This window comes from Neofelis nebulosa, chromosome 14 (assembly GCF_028018385.1).
Source record: "Neofelis nebulosa isolate mNeoNeb1 chromosome 14, mNeoNeb1.pri, whole genome shotgun sequence".
In the NCBI taxonomy this organism is placed as follows: Eukaryota; Metazoa; Chordata; class Mammalia; order Carnivora; family Felidae; genus Neofelis; species Neofelis nebulosa.
Genome location: NC_080795.1, coordinates 9,812,636 through 9,826,876, shown reverse-complemented (window position 1 = coordinate 9,826,876; position 14,241 = coordinate 9,812,636). Strand labels below are relative to the sequence as shown.

Sequence of the window (14,241 nt, the reverse complement as noted above, 5' to 3'; positions counted from 1 at the left end):
CTACGACCTTAAATGTGTTTTTTTTTTTTTAATTTTTTTTTTTTAATTTTTTGCTTTTGTGTTTTCATTTTCCAAAAACAAATACTAAGGCGAGAAACTCTTAGATGCCAACCCCAGTTCTCATCTGTAGCAGGACTCTAACAGAGTGTCACTGTCAGAGACAGGAGGGGCAGAAGGACAAGCTGATGAGGGGACCCTGAAGCCATGAGGTGGGATTAGGTGGGGAGCTAGGTCTGGATTCTTCCATTCATTCTGAGGATACCCCACAGTCAGCACTCCTGTGCCTGGAGCTGAACGGGGTAAAGGGGGCGAAGGGACACCCAAGATCGACCATAACTTACCGAATGAGAGGATTTCAGATTGCGCTAAGTGCCAGGAAGGAAATTAGCAGGGGACGGAGATTAATGAACACAAGGAATCAACTTTATGGCAACAGAAATGAAACCTGAGAGGACAGGTCTGCCGCGTGAGGAAGGAATTTCAAGAGGACAATGGGCTGTTAAGGAGGGAGCGACCCTGGACCCTGGGAGTTGGGGTGAGAGGAGCTGGTGCGCTCACAAACACGAGTGGGAGCGGAGGGAATGGGGAGCCTCGGTGTTGGGGGGCCAAGGCTGTGAGAGACACCACAGGGTCTCACGGCCTGAGGTGGAGCATTTTTAATTTTGTCATAGTACAAAATTAGTATCGGTGGGAAATCACGGAATGGTTTTGAGCAGTGGAATGATACTACGCACAGTTGGTTTTGCAAAGGTCTCCTTTGGTTGCTTAACGGGAATGAATTGAGGGGGGAGCAGAGTGGAGCAGGCATTCAGAGGCTACGGCTCAGAAGTAGGATTCCAAAATGTAACAAAAGTATCTCCTTTCTTTCTTTCCTAAATGTTTATTTACTCGAGACAGAGACAGAGCATGAGTGGGGGAGGGGCAGAGAGAGAGGGAGACCCAGAATCCGAAGCAGGCTCCAGGCTCTGAGCTGTCAGCACAGAGCCCGATGCGGGGCTCCAACTCAAGGAGTCGTGAGATCATGACCTGAGCCAAAGTCGGCCGCTTAACCGACTGAGCCACCCAGGTGCCCCTCAAAAGTATTTTCCAATACCAGACAATGATAGCATTCTCCCTGGTTTCCATTTAGTAACTTTTGGAGGGTACAGGTTAAAAAGGCAGATACCTGGGCCCACTCCTTGGGATTCTGACTCAGGATGTCTGGAGTGGTACTCAGGAATTTGCTTTGTATTGAGAACCTCAAGGGATTCAAATACAATGTTTCAGGGGCACGTTTTGAGAAACAAAGTGTTGGAGTCAGCCCTTTGATCCTGCCTCTTGCTGGAATAATGTGACCATCTTTTAAGTCTTATTGGTTGCATTCCAACTGAGGCAACAGTCTGGATGGGCCAGGCTGTGGCTTACGGCAAAATAATCCCCCAGATGGGGGTCATTTACAAGGGCAGAGTTCATCCCCTGGGGTTTGTATATCCACTCTGTGTTGGGGGTGGAGGGCTCTGTTCTACATTGTCCTCATTCGGGAATCTAAGGGCCACTCCGCCTTCTGGAACTTTGCTGGCTGCCATGTTTGAGGAAAGAGAAGATGAAAAATCTGGGACTAGCTCCTCCCTCCTCTAACATAGTCACTTCCATTCATGGTTCATTGGCCACAACTAATGCTAGGGGATGTGAACAGGCAGTCCTCTTGTGAGCAGGAAGGAGGAAGAAGCAAATGGATGTTGGAACCAGTGGCAGCGGTCTGCCCCAGAGGACCCAGGATGCCGAGAATCAGGCCGGTAAAAATGGTCCCTAAGCTCCTGAGGAATACTGGGCAGCCACGGACAGCAGAGTTACCAAAATAACACGAAAACAGTGATAAGTCTTTCCAAAATTGCTAGAAGCTTCCTGAGAGAAATTTCTTAATCTCTATTAAGTATTTTATATCTGCTGTGGTTAAATTGAGAAAGAGGTCATGCACAGTAATAGGAAATCTAATTGAGGTTTCTTTAAATATCTAATAGTTTTTGAGGCCAGGGGCCCTGCAAAGGAATCCTAGAGTGGATGGCGACCACGTCACGTGACGGAGTTGTTAGCGGTGCGTGGTCCCACCGTTCCCTGGCCCTGGTACTTAGTGACGGTGGTGGAGCTCTCGTCTCCCTGTTCTGGCTCCACTGGTCAGTTCACCTGCTCCGCAGCCCTGCCTGAGTCCCGCCTCCTCCTTGCTCGGCACCCGTTTCCTCCTCTATAAAATACGATAGAGAGGGCTAGTTGATCAGTGACGTCCCTCTCAGAAGAACCAAGAAGCTCCAGGCCTGATGGGATCAAAAGCAAGAACTAATCTGGAGTCACTCACTGCACGGAAGAATCACAATCCAGCCTACGTAATTGGGTTTGAAAGTTCCGGGGAACGTCCCGCAACACAATTTACCTCCCGCAAAGGAGCAAGAGTGGCTCCCCACCCTGCTAGATGCTAATAACTCATCACGGACTGAGTGCTTTATGGACATGGATTTGCATTTCACTCTTCCCACTGACTGGATGGGTGCCTTGGAGAAGTTGCTCAAGCCTCAGATCTCTCATCGGCAAAGCAGATTCTAATTTACTTCTAACGTTCTTGTGAGAATGAAATGAGAGAACGTGACAGAGGGCTTAGCATCGCATCGAAGGCATACTAATGGTTGTCTCATGAATGTGGAATGAATAAAGTGCCCAATAAAGTGAACGACTCTGTCATTATCATTATCACGGCTTTGTACATTGGTGTGCAGCTGGCCACGTTCAGTTCTGTCACCTTCTGACACCATGACATGTTTCTGGAGATTCCTTCCATTCAGAGAAGAATCTTTTTATAGGCTTCATTCCTTTCCCCCACTAGAGGCTGGTGCAGACAATGCCAGTAAGTGAAGTATTTGGCCCCCATCAGGCCTTGCCTGCCATCTCACTTGCCATGACAACATGAACCCCGCCTTCTCTGAATTTTCATAACCCTGCGCTTCATTCTAATGTTCCGAAAACAGCTCTCGGTGCTGCCACGAAGCCCTGAGGCCAAGGGAACACCTGCGCCAGATGACTTTCCTTCTGTTTTGCAGGTGAGGGAATGGAGGCAAAGTTTTAGGCAGACGGGTCTCAGTTATCGGAGGAAGGGGTCTCACAAGGCTGCCGAGGCCCATCTCTCTTTGGCTTTTCCTTCTGCTGGGTTTCTGCCAAAGCAAGAGAGTGTGAACTACACATATGAGAGAAACCCTTCATGCAGGTGACTTTGTTCAGAGCCAGACACACAACCACAGAGCCTGTCTTTCATCGCGTCACTCTCGGACAGCTGTGTAGAAGCCGATAGAACTCTCGGTCACCTTACAGGGCTAAGTGGACAAGGCAGGTGTCACATTTTCAAAACTGTGGTGAGATTAATCATCCTTTCTGAGTGAAGGATCTCTTCAGTTTTTCTGGAGCATCCTTAACCTTCTAATTCCTCCCCTGGCGCATCTTCTGGCCAGAACACTCCATGTACCTCCCCAAGGACGGCAGAAGGGAATCATGCTGATTCACCAAATCGCCTAAATGTGTTCCCTGATTGTTGAATTACGGGCAGACATTTATCTCTGTTTATCCCTTCTGAAAGTCCTTGGTCAGAAAAGACAGGACGTACCTTCAAAACACAGCACACCCAGAACTGAAAGAATGCCATTCTGAACAGCGTTGTCTCTTTGAACTTAGCAGGCTGTGTGTTGTTATTCATAGTGCAATGGCTGAAGTCTTTTTCTAAATTTTATTGGTAACTGTTTTGGTAAGAGTGAAAACTGCAGAAATTCTGACTGAGACATGTTTGTATATACAGACAGCAGATGAAATTATCAAGATGAATTTAAGAGCACTTTGGTTTTAAAGTACAACACTCAGTCTGCCTTTTTCTGTCTTGAGCTGGAATTGCAGTGTTGAGTTCACGCCCCTTCCTGCCACTTACTTCCTCTGGGATCTCGGTTAAGGGGCTTAACCTCCATGGAACTGAGGTGCTTCACCTGCACAATGGAACAATAACGACCACCTTGGGTTCATCTGAGAACACTTTTGGAGTAACTAGCACAGGACTGAACAGTGATAGGTTAAAAAAAAATCCAGTCGACACTTATGAAGCATCTACTATATATTCTAGGCGGCTGTGCTGTGCCCTGGCCAACTCTGGGATCACAGTTCACATTATACTCTTTGGAGATTTATGAATTAATAGGGCAGTCTTTTTTTTTTTTTTTTAGCCCGGCAGAAAATCAAATGTTTTGAGGAAGGTATACCTTATAACAATTTACACAAAGGCACCATTTAGGCTGGCAAAGTCTGGGCCAGTGGGCAGGACAAAAAGTTACTATGTAATGGGAGAAGGCAACATCGAAACTCAAAAATCTCACTGGTTGATGGTTGTGTTGAATCTCGAAAAAGCAGGAGTCCGCGAAGTCAAGGAGGAAGGGAAAGGCATTCCTCACAGAATTAAAAACTACTGAAACTCAGCAGTAGTGATTTTAAAAGATGGGTATAAATTCCATGATATTTCTTCCTTTAAAAGATGAGGACTAATCCTCCTCTCTAAGAGTGTGGGTTGTATTTAGTGACACGCTTTTAGTCAATTGAATATGGTGGAGGTGTGTGTGACTTCAGATATTGGGTATCAGCAGATATTGGATCATAAAACGTATCGTGGCTTCCTCCTTGCTGTCCCTGTTCGGTCACTCCCTGTAGAGGAACCCAGACGCCATGTTGTAAGGACTCTTGGCAACATCACGTGATTCATCTTGGACTTTTGGATTCTCCAGCCCCAGTCAAGCCTCCAGCTGATGCAGCCCCAAATGACATTTTGTCTGGAGCCTAATGAGATACCCTGAGCCACAAGCATCTGACTAAGCCACTCCAGGATTCCTGACCCACAGAGAGTGAGCTAATAAATACTTGTTGTTATAAGTTGCTCAGCTTTGGGGAAATTTATTTTGCAGAACAGATCACTATCACACTGGCAAAAACTCCCAATGGAAACTTCCTCTGATTGGAGACTGGGGCTTGAGTGGTTGGGAGTCTGGGGGCCTGGAGACAGAGAAAAGGGGGTCTGAAAAGTAAACACCCCACATTCTCTTAGAAGAAGTTAGGATTTATCCTATCAGCAATATATTCAAGCTGGAGGATGTTTTCACACAGAGAAGTGACATGATCAGAGTTGATTATGGTATCTTTGGCATGAAGCGGGATGGGAAGGGAGATTGGCTGGCAGCTGAGGGTCCTCCAGTTAGGAGGTTAGAGAAACAGTAGTTCAGGTACAAAGATGAGAGCCTGGATTAAGACAACGGCAGAGGGGGTGGATTCCGGGAGGACTGTCTTAAAATTTGGTGGTTCTCAGAAACAACCAGTGTTTGGGGCCATCTTGTGAAATTATGCTTCACCCTGCATTGTGCGTGGGGAAAGTATGCTGAGCTATATTCCTACTAACATTATCATCACACACACACACACACACACGCACGCATGCATGCACACATGAGATAACTTCTCATGCTCTAACAGAATCAGCACTTTGTGAAAAGGACTTTAAATTAGGAAGTCTCTCACGCTTAGGATTTAATAGTAAGCCTCTGAAACAGTCCGTTATAGAAACTCTAATTTCAAGAACAAAAAGGAAATAAGGGGCCCCCACCTTCTATGAAAGGAACCAAAAGGCTCGCATTTGTTCACTATTCTAATGAGGCCACACAGGATTAGACTGAATTATGGTGGGATGCAGATTACATGTGGTTTTCAAATGTTGGAAGATTCAACAGGATCCATGACTAAAACAGCATGGGCAGTGATGTTAAATTAGCTAAGAAGTGCTCTTCTTCCAAAAAAAAAAACTGGTTTCCTTAGAAAAATGACACAATTTTTGGTATTTCAATAGCCCTAGAAAGAGATGGATATATAAATGCTAAGCCATGAATATTTCAAATGGCCACATTTCTTCCCTAATGGTTAGGGAATATAAGAATATATATATATGTGTGTGTGTGTGTGTGTGTGTGTATTTTATATATATAACATATATGATATATATAACTATAAATGTTATATATATATAACATTTATAGTTAACATATATCATATATGTTATATATATATATACATATATATATATATATATATATATATATATATAACTCATTTTGAACTAAATGAAAGAAACCTATTTTCATTCTATTATCCTGAATGTGCTGTGTCATCACCCACGCCAAGCTGCATTTCAGAATGTTTCTTCTGGGAAGTAGAAGTCTAGTTGAACTGAAAACTAATCAGAGAACCAGAAAGAATTCAAACCCAGCAGAGAGTCAAGGAACCAAATTTGATCTCCAGAAGGAAAGTGTTACAAACAGTAGTCGTTGGGAATCTTATTTCTGTTTCTGAAAAGTTTTCAAAGAATGCTTTCTTTCACACTAACATATCATGTGGAACTTTTGAAGAAGTGTTTGCTTTCAAATAACTTGATTCAGTAAATAGTTGAATACTCAATGTCCTCATAAGAGGAGATAAGGTAGGTCCACTAAGAAGAGCGATGTTTCTCGGAAAGTAAATGTGAGAACCTGTGCTCCTTGAGGCAGAGACCGTGTTGTTGACCACGATAGTCATGTGCCTACCGTGAGGCCTGAAAAAGGGAGCCGCTCGTCCAATGACCTGTTGAAAGAGGAACGAATGAACGGGTGGACACGTGTATGGACACATGTAATGTTAACGATGTCGGGCTTGTACAAATAAAGACCATTCAAAGGGATGTCTCCGCTGTATGAACTCATAAATATTTACAACTGGAGTCTTGGAGAAGATGTGAAAAATCCTGATGTGTAAGAAAAGGTAAAAATAACAAACGTGTGAACTAAGTAAAGAAGAGGCAGCATATTTTAGGAAGCCGGATGAAGCTATTTTAACAAAAGCACATTGCTAGCGCTATCATTCGGAAGAACTGTGATGTGGTGAAAATAGCTTAATGAAACAATGTGTCTTCAACACGATCAAAAATCCGCTTCTGGCCCACAGTCCAAAGTTAAACGTTCAAGGAGGGAGCAAAGAAAAGGACAAAGAGAAACCACCACCATTAGTGCCTGCACCAGAGCTATTTATTAGCGTAACTTTTTTTTGTTTCTTAAAGATTTCATAACAACTGAAGTATGTACAAAGTCTTACAGCATTTACACCATAAAAAGTTTCCCATTAGCCGATGAAGTCTAAGGTACTGCTGCTGAGAACTTCGGGGCATGAGTACAGAGCAATGAAGCAGACTGCCACAAGTTTACCTCTCTGCGACCGCACCGCGACTATCAGCTGGTCCACAGCTAACTAACCACCTGCGGGACAGGTTACTGGGGAAAACAGGGAACAAGTTGATAGGCAGCACTAGAGACCAAAGGCGGGGAGGGGGGCGGGGGGGGGGGGTTGGGAAGCTACATGGCATCATGTCTCTACAGTTTCCTAGAGCTGTGACAAAGGTCCACAGCCTGAGAGAATAACATAGGCAAGACAACACAATCGCACTGCTCGGATACGGTTCAGCTACGGAAGGTATTCACTTCTGCATGGGAGGCTCTATACTGATATGGCTGGTATTTCCATTTGTGTTTATGTCTTCAGAGAACTCAAACCTGCGCAAGCCCCACCCCCCTCTCCCAAATAAAACAACAACGCAGGAAGGGGAGGAGAGAGGGAAGAGAATCAGCACAGAATCAGTTCTTGATCAAAAACCTTTTTGTTTTGTTTTGTTTTTTAAGACATTTAGTATCAGCTTTAGGATGGCCATTCCCATCAAAAGATTAATAGTAGGAATTTTGGAATCAACCCAAATCAGAACATCAACAAAACCCCCAACCCCCGGACTCCTAGATTTAATCGCCCTCGTTGTATCTGATTGTCTTTCCTCGGGGTCAGTATTACACAGAAGCACCAACATTTTACACACGGAGTCGGACACAGAACGTAGCACAGTTGCCCCATTACTTTAACGAGTGGCAGGAGAATTCCAATACGCGAACGCTTAACATCAGGCTCACCGCTTTTCTTCCTCAGAAAACCCAGCCTGGTTCTCTCACTCAGGTCAGTCACTGTTATCCGTTTGGTAGCAGATCCCATTTCCTTCCCCACTGTATGGGTCTCGCGTGTGGGCAAATTGGCTTTTCACTTCGAAACGGTTCTCCTCTCAACTTAAAAGCCAGTGGATAAGATTTTTAATTAAGACACAATAGCGCGGGATAGAAAAACACAAGAACCACATAAATATCGAAGAAGTTGTCTACCGTTTTTCGTGTAAACAGTTTTGCTCAAAAGATCGAAGCCCTAGTTGGATTCTGGATTCTGGCCGCAAACTCTTGGCAGGTGACGTGCGTTCAGCCGGGCTCTGCAGCGATGGTGGACGTGGAAGCCGGGTCGGTCCCCATGTTACAGGCATGCAACTTGGAAACATTGCACAACAAGCAACACAAAGAGAGTGGAGAAGCTCACAACACTTCAAGGAGACCTCACACCCTTCACGACTGCGGATGCACAGAGACCCACCCCTCCCTCCTTCGCACGGCCTTTCTGTCTTACACGTGGGAGACCTTCTGTGACTCTCTGGCTTGTTTGATGCTATACAACCACTTGATGATCCTCGCGTTTCTTTCGATGGCAGAGATGCCGTATGGCACCCGGTCATTGGCACTGTCGTCATTCCTAAGGTCACTGTTACTGTCCTGAGACTGTTCGCAGTCTGAGCTGATCATGCTTGCGCTGCGGAAGTTGAGGGATATGATGTCGGAGTTGGCCCGGGCAAAGTTTTCCATGCCGAGGTTCTCCAGCTCCTCGGGGTCCAGTCCGCAGTAGTTGAAGAACCTCTCCACGTCCGCGTCCACCCGGAAATACCGGTCGCTCAAGTCCGACTTGGACCGCTGGAGCGAGGGCCTCCGGCTGACGCCGCAGGCCGGTTCCACCGCGTCGGCCTCGGGGGACTTCGCGGTGGCCGCGGCCGCGACCTTGGGCTTGGGAGGCAGGGGGGGCGCGGAGCTGCTGCAGGGGATCGCTTTCAAGGGCTTCGCGCTGGTCACCCTGCGGATGTCCGAGGAGCTGTGCGAGACGTGGAGGAAGGACTCGGCCGCCGGCTCCAGCAGCCGCCGGCCCCCGTGGGAGCCACCCTCCTGCGGGCTGCCGCGGCCCTGCGTGGGGTACACCTTCAGGGACTCGGCGAACGAGTGCCGCTGCAGGTCGGCGGAGTCCGGCCGGTGGGGCGGCCAGTTCCGGGCGCTGTGCTTGTGCCCCGAGCCCGAGCTGGAGCCCTCCGAGCTGTTGATGATGTTCTTCAGGATCTCGAGCTTCAGGGTCTCCCTCTGCACGCCGCTCTCGGTCTTGGCGTGGCCGCCGAACACGCGGAGCGTCGGGCTGCCCAGGGCGCGCTTGGCGGCGGGGCACACGGGCGGCTTGGCCAGCACGGCCGGCTTCACGGGCTCCTGCTTGGCGTTGATGACCTCCTGGCTCTTGACGTACTTGGCCTTGTCGGCCTCCAGCCTCTCCACGGCGCTGAGTCTCTTGGGGTTGGGCTCGGCCTGCCTGCGGAAGTAGTCGGGGCCTTTGTTGAGGATGCGCAGGGGCACGGCCGAGGTGAAGGTGCCCGCGGGGCTGACCGGCTTCACCATGCTACCTGTCTGGAGCGTCTCCGTGGGCATGGTGGGTGGCCTCTCCCCGGCAGCCGTGTTGGATTCTCGTCTGGGCGCCTCCGGGTGCGCGGGGCAGACACATGTACATGAAGCACGCAGGGCGGCGCACGGAGCCTGGGGTCTGGGTGTCGTCAGCAGCAGCAGCAGCAGCAGCGGCGGCGGCGCCGCATCTCACGGCTCGCCGACCGCCCCCCGCGCCCCCCGCCTCGGATCCGCTCGCCCCCCTCTCCGGAAGGCCACGAGCCACGAGTTCCTCTGCTGCGCCCGGCCGCCTCCTTTCTTCTCCCCGAACGACGTGGGAGTCTCCTCCAGGTCTTTGTGTTCGACTGCAGGCAGAGCTGAAACACACAACAACCAACCGCGGGTTAGGACGGGCGAGTGACATCACGGCTGTAGCAACAGAGAAAGCCCGCGGCGCCCCCGCCCCCGCCGCCGCCGCCCCCCCCTCCCACCCCCACCGGCCGCGCCTGGGCGGCGGGGCCCCGGGGCCCGGAGCGCGCGCCCCGGGCGCCCTCAGTCGGACGCGGGGGCTCGGGGCGCGCGCGCACGGGGGCCGCGCTCTCCCACGCGTGTGGGCTCTCGCGGCTGCCTCCCCGTGGCCGCCATCCGCCCCCCGATCACGCCCGGCGGGCGTCCCTCGCACCAAACCCAGGAAATCCTGGGTGGGTGTGGAAATGCGGGCTTGGCCAGGGCCGGGTCCCCGGGGCCCTGCACCGCGCGGCGTTGCGAGGCTCCCGCATCCGCGCCGGCGACCGCGTCGGGGAGTCGGGGAGTCGGGGAGTCGGGGAGCGCCGTCTCCTTCCCTCCCGCGGGCGGCCGGCCGGCGCAAAACGCTTCGGGGGTTTCTTCCTAGCGACCGCTCAGTAACGTCTGGAACGAGCGCTTCCTTCACTCTTCAAAAGCTGAAGATAACGGGGCGAGCCACGGGATTGGCAGCAGAGATGGAAACAAGTTTTTTAAAAGCAGGTTTCAGTTATCTTACTTTGGACAACCCATATATTTGAAAGCACTTTCTCCCGAAAGCCAAGTCTACGGTATGGAGCTCCTCCTGTTAAATAAAGCAAGCTTATTTTATTTTATTTTTTTTAATTAAAAAAGAAAACTAGAAAGACCTCCGGATTAACCAAGTTAACTAATTTGATTATAAATGCTCCATAATGTTTCACACTTCATGAGCAGAAATCAAGGGTTTCTCTGTGGTATGTGTTCTCCCCAATCCCCTAGAGAACTAAGAACTAAGAACATGTGAAGACGTCAATCATACCTAAGCATGTCTGTGCTATAGAAAACTGGTGCAAGAATTCACGGATTTATTATTATTTGTGGCTTTCTGAACAATCTGACCACCCCGGCCCTCAACCAAAACCACCACAACGAAACATTTATCAATACTCCCAGCATCAATCTATCGGCTGTCTCTCTACTTAGTGAACGATATATGTAGCGTTTTTAAAAAATAAAAATAAAAAAAGTTTATTTTTGAGAGAGAGAGAGAGAGAGAGAGAGACAGAGTGCGAGCAGGGGAGGGGCAGAGAGAGAGGGAGACACAGAACCTGAAGCAGGCTCCAGGCCTTGAGCTCTCAGCACACAGCCCGACATGGAGCTCAAACTCGGACTGTGAGATCATGACCTGAGCCGAAGTTGAGCCCTTAACCACCTGAGCCACCCAGGTGCCCCTAAAAAAATTTTTCTTAATGTTTATATTTGAGAGAGAGAGACAGTACAAGCAGGGGAGGGGCAGAGAGAGAGGGAGACAGAATCCGAAGCAGGCTCCAGGCTCTGAGCTGTCAGCACAGAGCCTGATGCAGGGCTTGAACTCATGAACCGTGATATCATGACCTGAGCGGAAGTCAGACGTTCAACTGACTGAGCCACCCAGGCACCCCTAACATTTACTCATTTTTGAAAGACAGAGAGAAACAGAGTGTGAGCAGGGGAGGGCCAGAGAGAGAGGGAGACAGAATCCGAAGCAGGCTCCAGGCTCTGAGCTGTCGGCACAGATCCTGACATGAGGCTTGAACTCACGAACCATGAGATCATGACCTGAGCTGAAGTCGGAGGCACAACCCACTGAGCCACCCAGGCGCCCCCTAAAATTTTATGTTTATTTATTTTTGAGAGGGAGAGAGAGAGAGAGCACAAGCGGGGGTGGGGCAGAGAGAAAGGGAGACATAGAATCGGAAGCGGGGTCCAGGCTCTGAGCCGTCAGCACAGAGCCCGAGGCGGGGCTCAGACCCATGAACTGTGAGATCAGGAGCTCCAACCCAGGAACTGTGAGATCATGACCTGAGCCAAAGTCCAGCGCTTAACCGACTGAGCCACCCAGGTGTCCCATGTAGCATTTTTCTAAGAACAAGTCTCTTTGCCTGTTACTGCTGACAGAGAACATTTATGAATACGTCAGCATCCCAGGGTAACTGGTTACAGCCCTTTTCAGCATCTTTGGTTATAATAAGCAATATTAAGGGTAATGTATTCACTAACATCAAATAACTAATTTACAAAATAAAGTGGCATATGTATAAAATCATCTGCTCTCACGTTAAGAAAATGAAGGGTCCATTAATAACAAGCATGGAGGTCGGGGGGGAGGGAAGCCTGAGATTCCTCTCTCATCATCTTTTACAAGCTCAATCTCCAAATACACCCATTGCCGTGTTTTGTTAAGAGACGATTTTGGGAATCTGCAAAAGGATTTGTTCTAATAAAAATATTTTCCTATGCGAGAGTTGAGAAGCCCCAAGGCAATTCCTACACAATAACTTCCTTTAATTGTGCGCTATGTAGTTTAAAATGTCACCGCCTCCTCCCCCCTCTCATGGATTCAGTGACATTGTTTCTTTGAACACATTTTGAGCGAAATGCCAGAAGGGAGCGACTATTTCTCTGCGGAGCCTTCTGCGTTTGGTCATCCACCATCCTGGGCCCACCTTCCTGGGAAGATGAACTGGGGCTCCCTTCACAGAGGGGCTCAGGGCCAGAACAGGCAGGAGAGCCTGGGGTCAGAGGCAATCCACCGGATCACAGACGGAGTGCGCGACAGCAGGCTGCCCCCGGGACAGGCCACGTTTCTTCCCAGCATGTGTAACGTCTCCTCTGATTAGTTACCTCTGGAGTTTCCAACCGTGTCCACAGAGGGGACAGGGGCGGTACATCTGGGGACACAGTGAAGGACAGGACTGAGATTGGCACCCATCAGCTCTGTGCTCAGGGACCAAAGCCAACCTCTGGCAAGGTGAGCCGAGGGGAGAGGATCGTCCAGTGGGTTGCAGGAGACAGAGCTCCTGGAGCCTCTTCTGCTGGGGCCTCGTCTCCTCATCTGGGATAGGAGGTGCTTGGGTGAGATTCCCAACATCTTGGGAATCTCACCCAAGCACCTCCTATCCCTCCAAGTCATGTGGTTCTGAGCAGCCAAGAAGGAGAGAGCTATTTCCAATTTCAAAATGGCATATGGGAACATTGGCTCAGGACTGCATTGTGGTTCCCGTATTTACCGTTCTTAGGACAATATTCTCCGCATGATGAGTTGTCCTTATCACGTAATGTGAACTGGCATTAGAGCCCATGCTGGCCTGCTCGACTGTCTCCCCTTCTAACCCTATCCTGCTAAGACCAGAAGCCCCAACCTCCACCGCTACTGACCTGACCGTACCGCATGGCCCTGTCTGTTAAGGCGGGCTTTGGTGTCGTTGAGAACACGAAACAAAAATCATTACTTTCGGCTCACAAGACTGGCAGACACCAGTTTATTTAAATACCCGGGCACCCGCCTCAGAAAGCTCCCTGTCTTGCTTTCACAGTTTGCTTTCCTCGTGGAAAAAAAGGCGAGGCAATGGGTAAACAGAGGCAGACGCTCAGGATGGCTCCCGCAGGCACTCCCATCTGTTCCACGCCATCTAACCTTCGGAAGCACGCACTAGAACAAAACCGGTGTGAAAAGATTATGTTAGAAAGGTTGTGACTGGAAGCAGTTCGCACTGCATTTCCTTGTTTCCACCCCTTCCTTCTCCCTTTCCTCTGGCACCCCCAATCTCCCTAGTAACTTTCAACACCCTGATATTTACAAATGACCAGGTTCTGAGCCTACACGTTTTAATCCGGACTCTTTGGAGAGGAAAAGGAAAAGCATCTTCCTGGAAGAAACAGGTTGGGTGTTACAGGATCTGTTTTGGCCAACAAACTACAGCTACTTCAGACCTAATGAAGGCGGCATAGGTGCTCCTTCTTTTAATGCTCCCATAATCCCTAACTTCTCTTCTTTTCCTTTTCAACGTTGACACGGTGCTGGCTGAGATCGGTCAAATGGTAGATGCCGTGCCTGGAACCCCGGGGCCACATCTCGAGGTCATGGATGTGTGACAACCACGATCTCTGCTCGGAGAGCAGATGACGCCCCTCTGACCCCTGGACAGGTCCCTCGGGTGCGGCCAGGTACTGGCCAGGAGGGGCTTCTATTTCTTTACCTTATTCTAGGAAAGGAAGATCAGAGCTCCGCCGCCTAGAATTTCATCAACAAAGGTAATTATACAGTCCTGCCTGATCCCTGACTTATGGCTACGAAGAGGGAACATAAGCCTGAGGC

At 49.3% G+C, this 14,241-nt stretch overlaps 1 protein-coding gene across 7 annotated transcripts in view; it reads right to left on the bottom strand.

The window, feature by feature from the left end:
* Window positions 1-7,079: 7,079 nt before the first annotated feature.
* FAM110B (family with sequence similarity 110 member B) overlaps window positions 7,080-14,241 on the bottom strand; it is a 144,601-nt gene continuing 137,439 nt past the window's right edge. For all 7 annotated transcript variants that reach the window (XM_058699639.1, XM_058699633.1, XM_058699635.1 and 4 more), the window contains one exon: window positions 7,080-9,997. In XM_058699639.1, the coding sequence (XP_058555622.1) occupies window positions 8,556-9,668 (1,113 nt within the window). In that variant the 5' untranslated portion in view covers window positions 9,669-9,997 and the 3' untranslated portion in view covers window positions 7,080-8,555. The remainder of the gene's footprint in view (window positions 9,998-14,241) is intronic.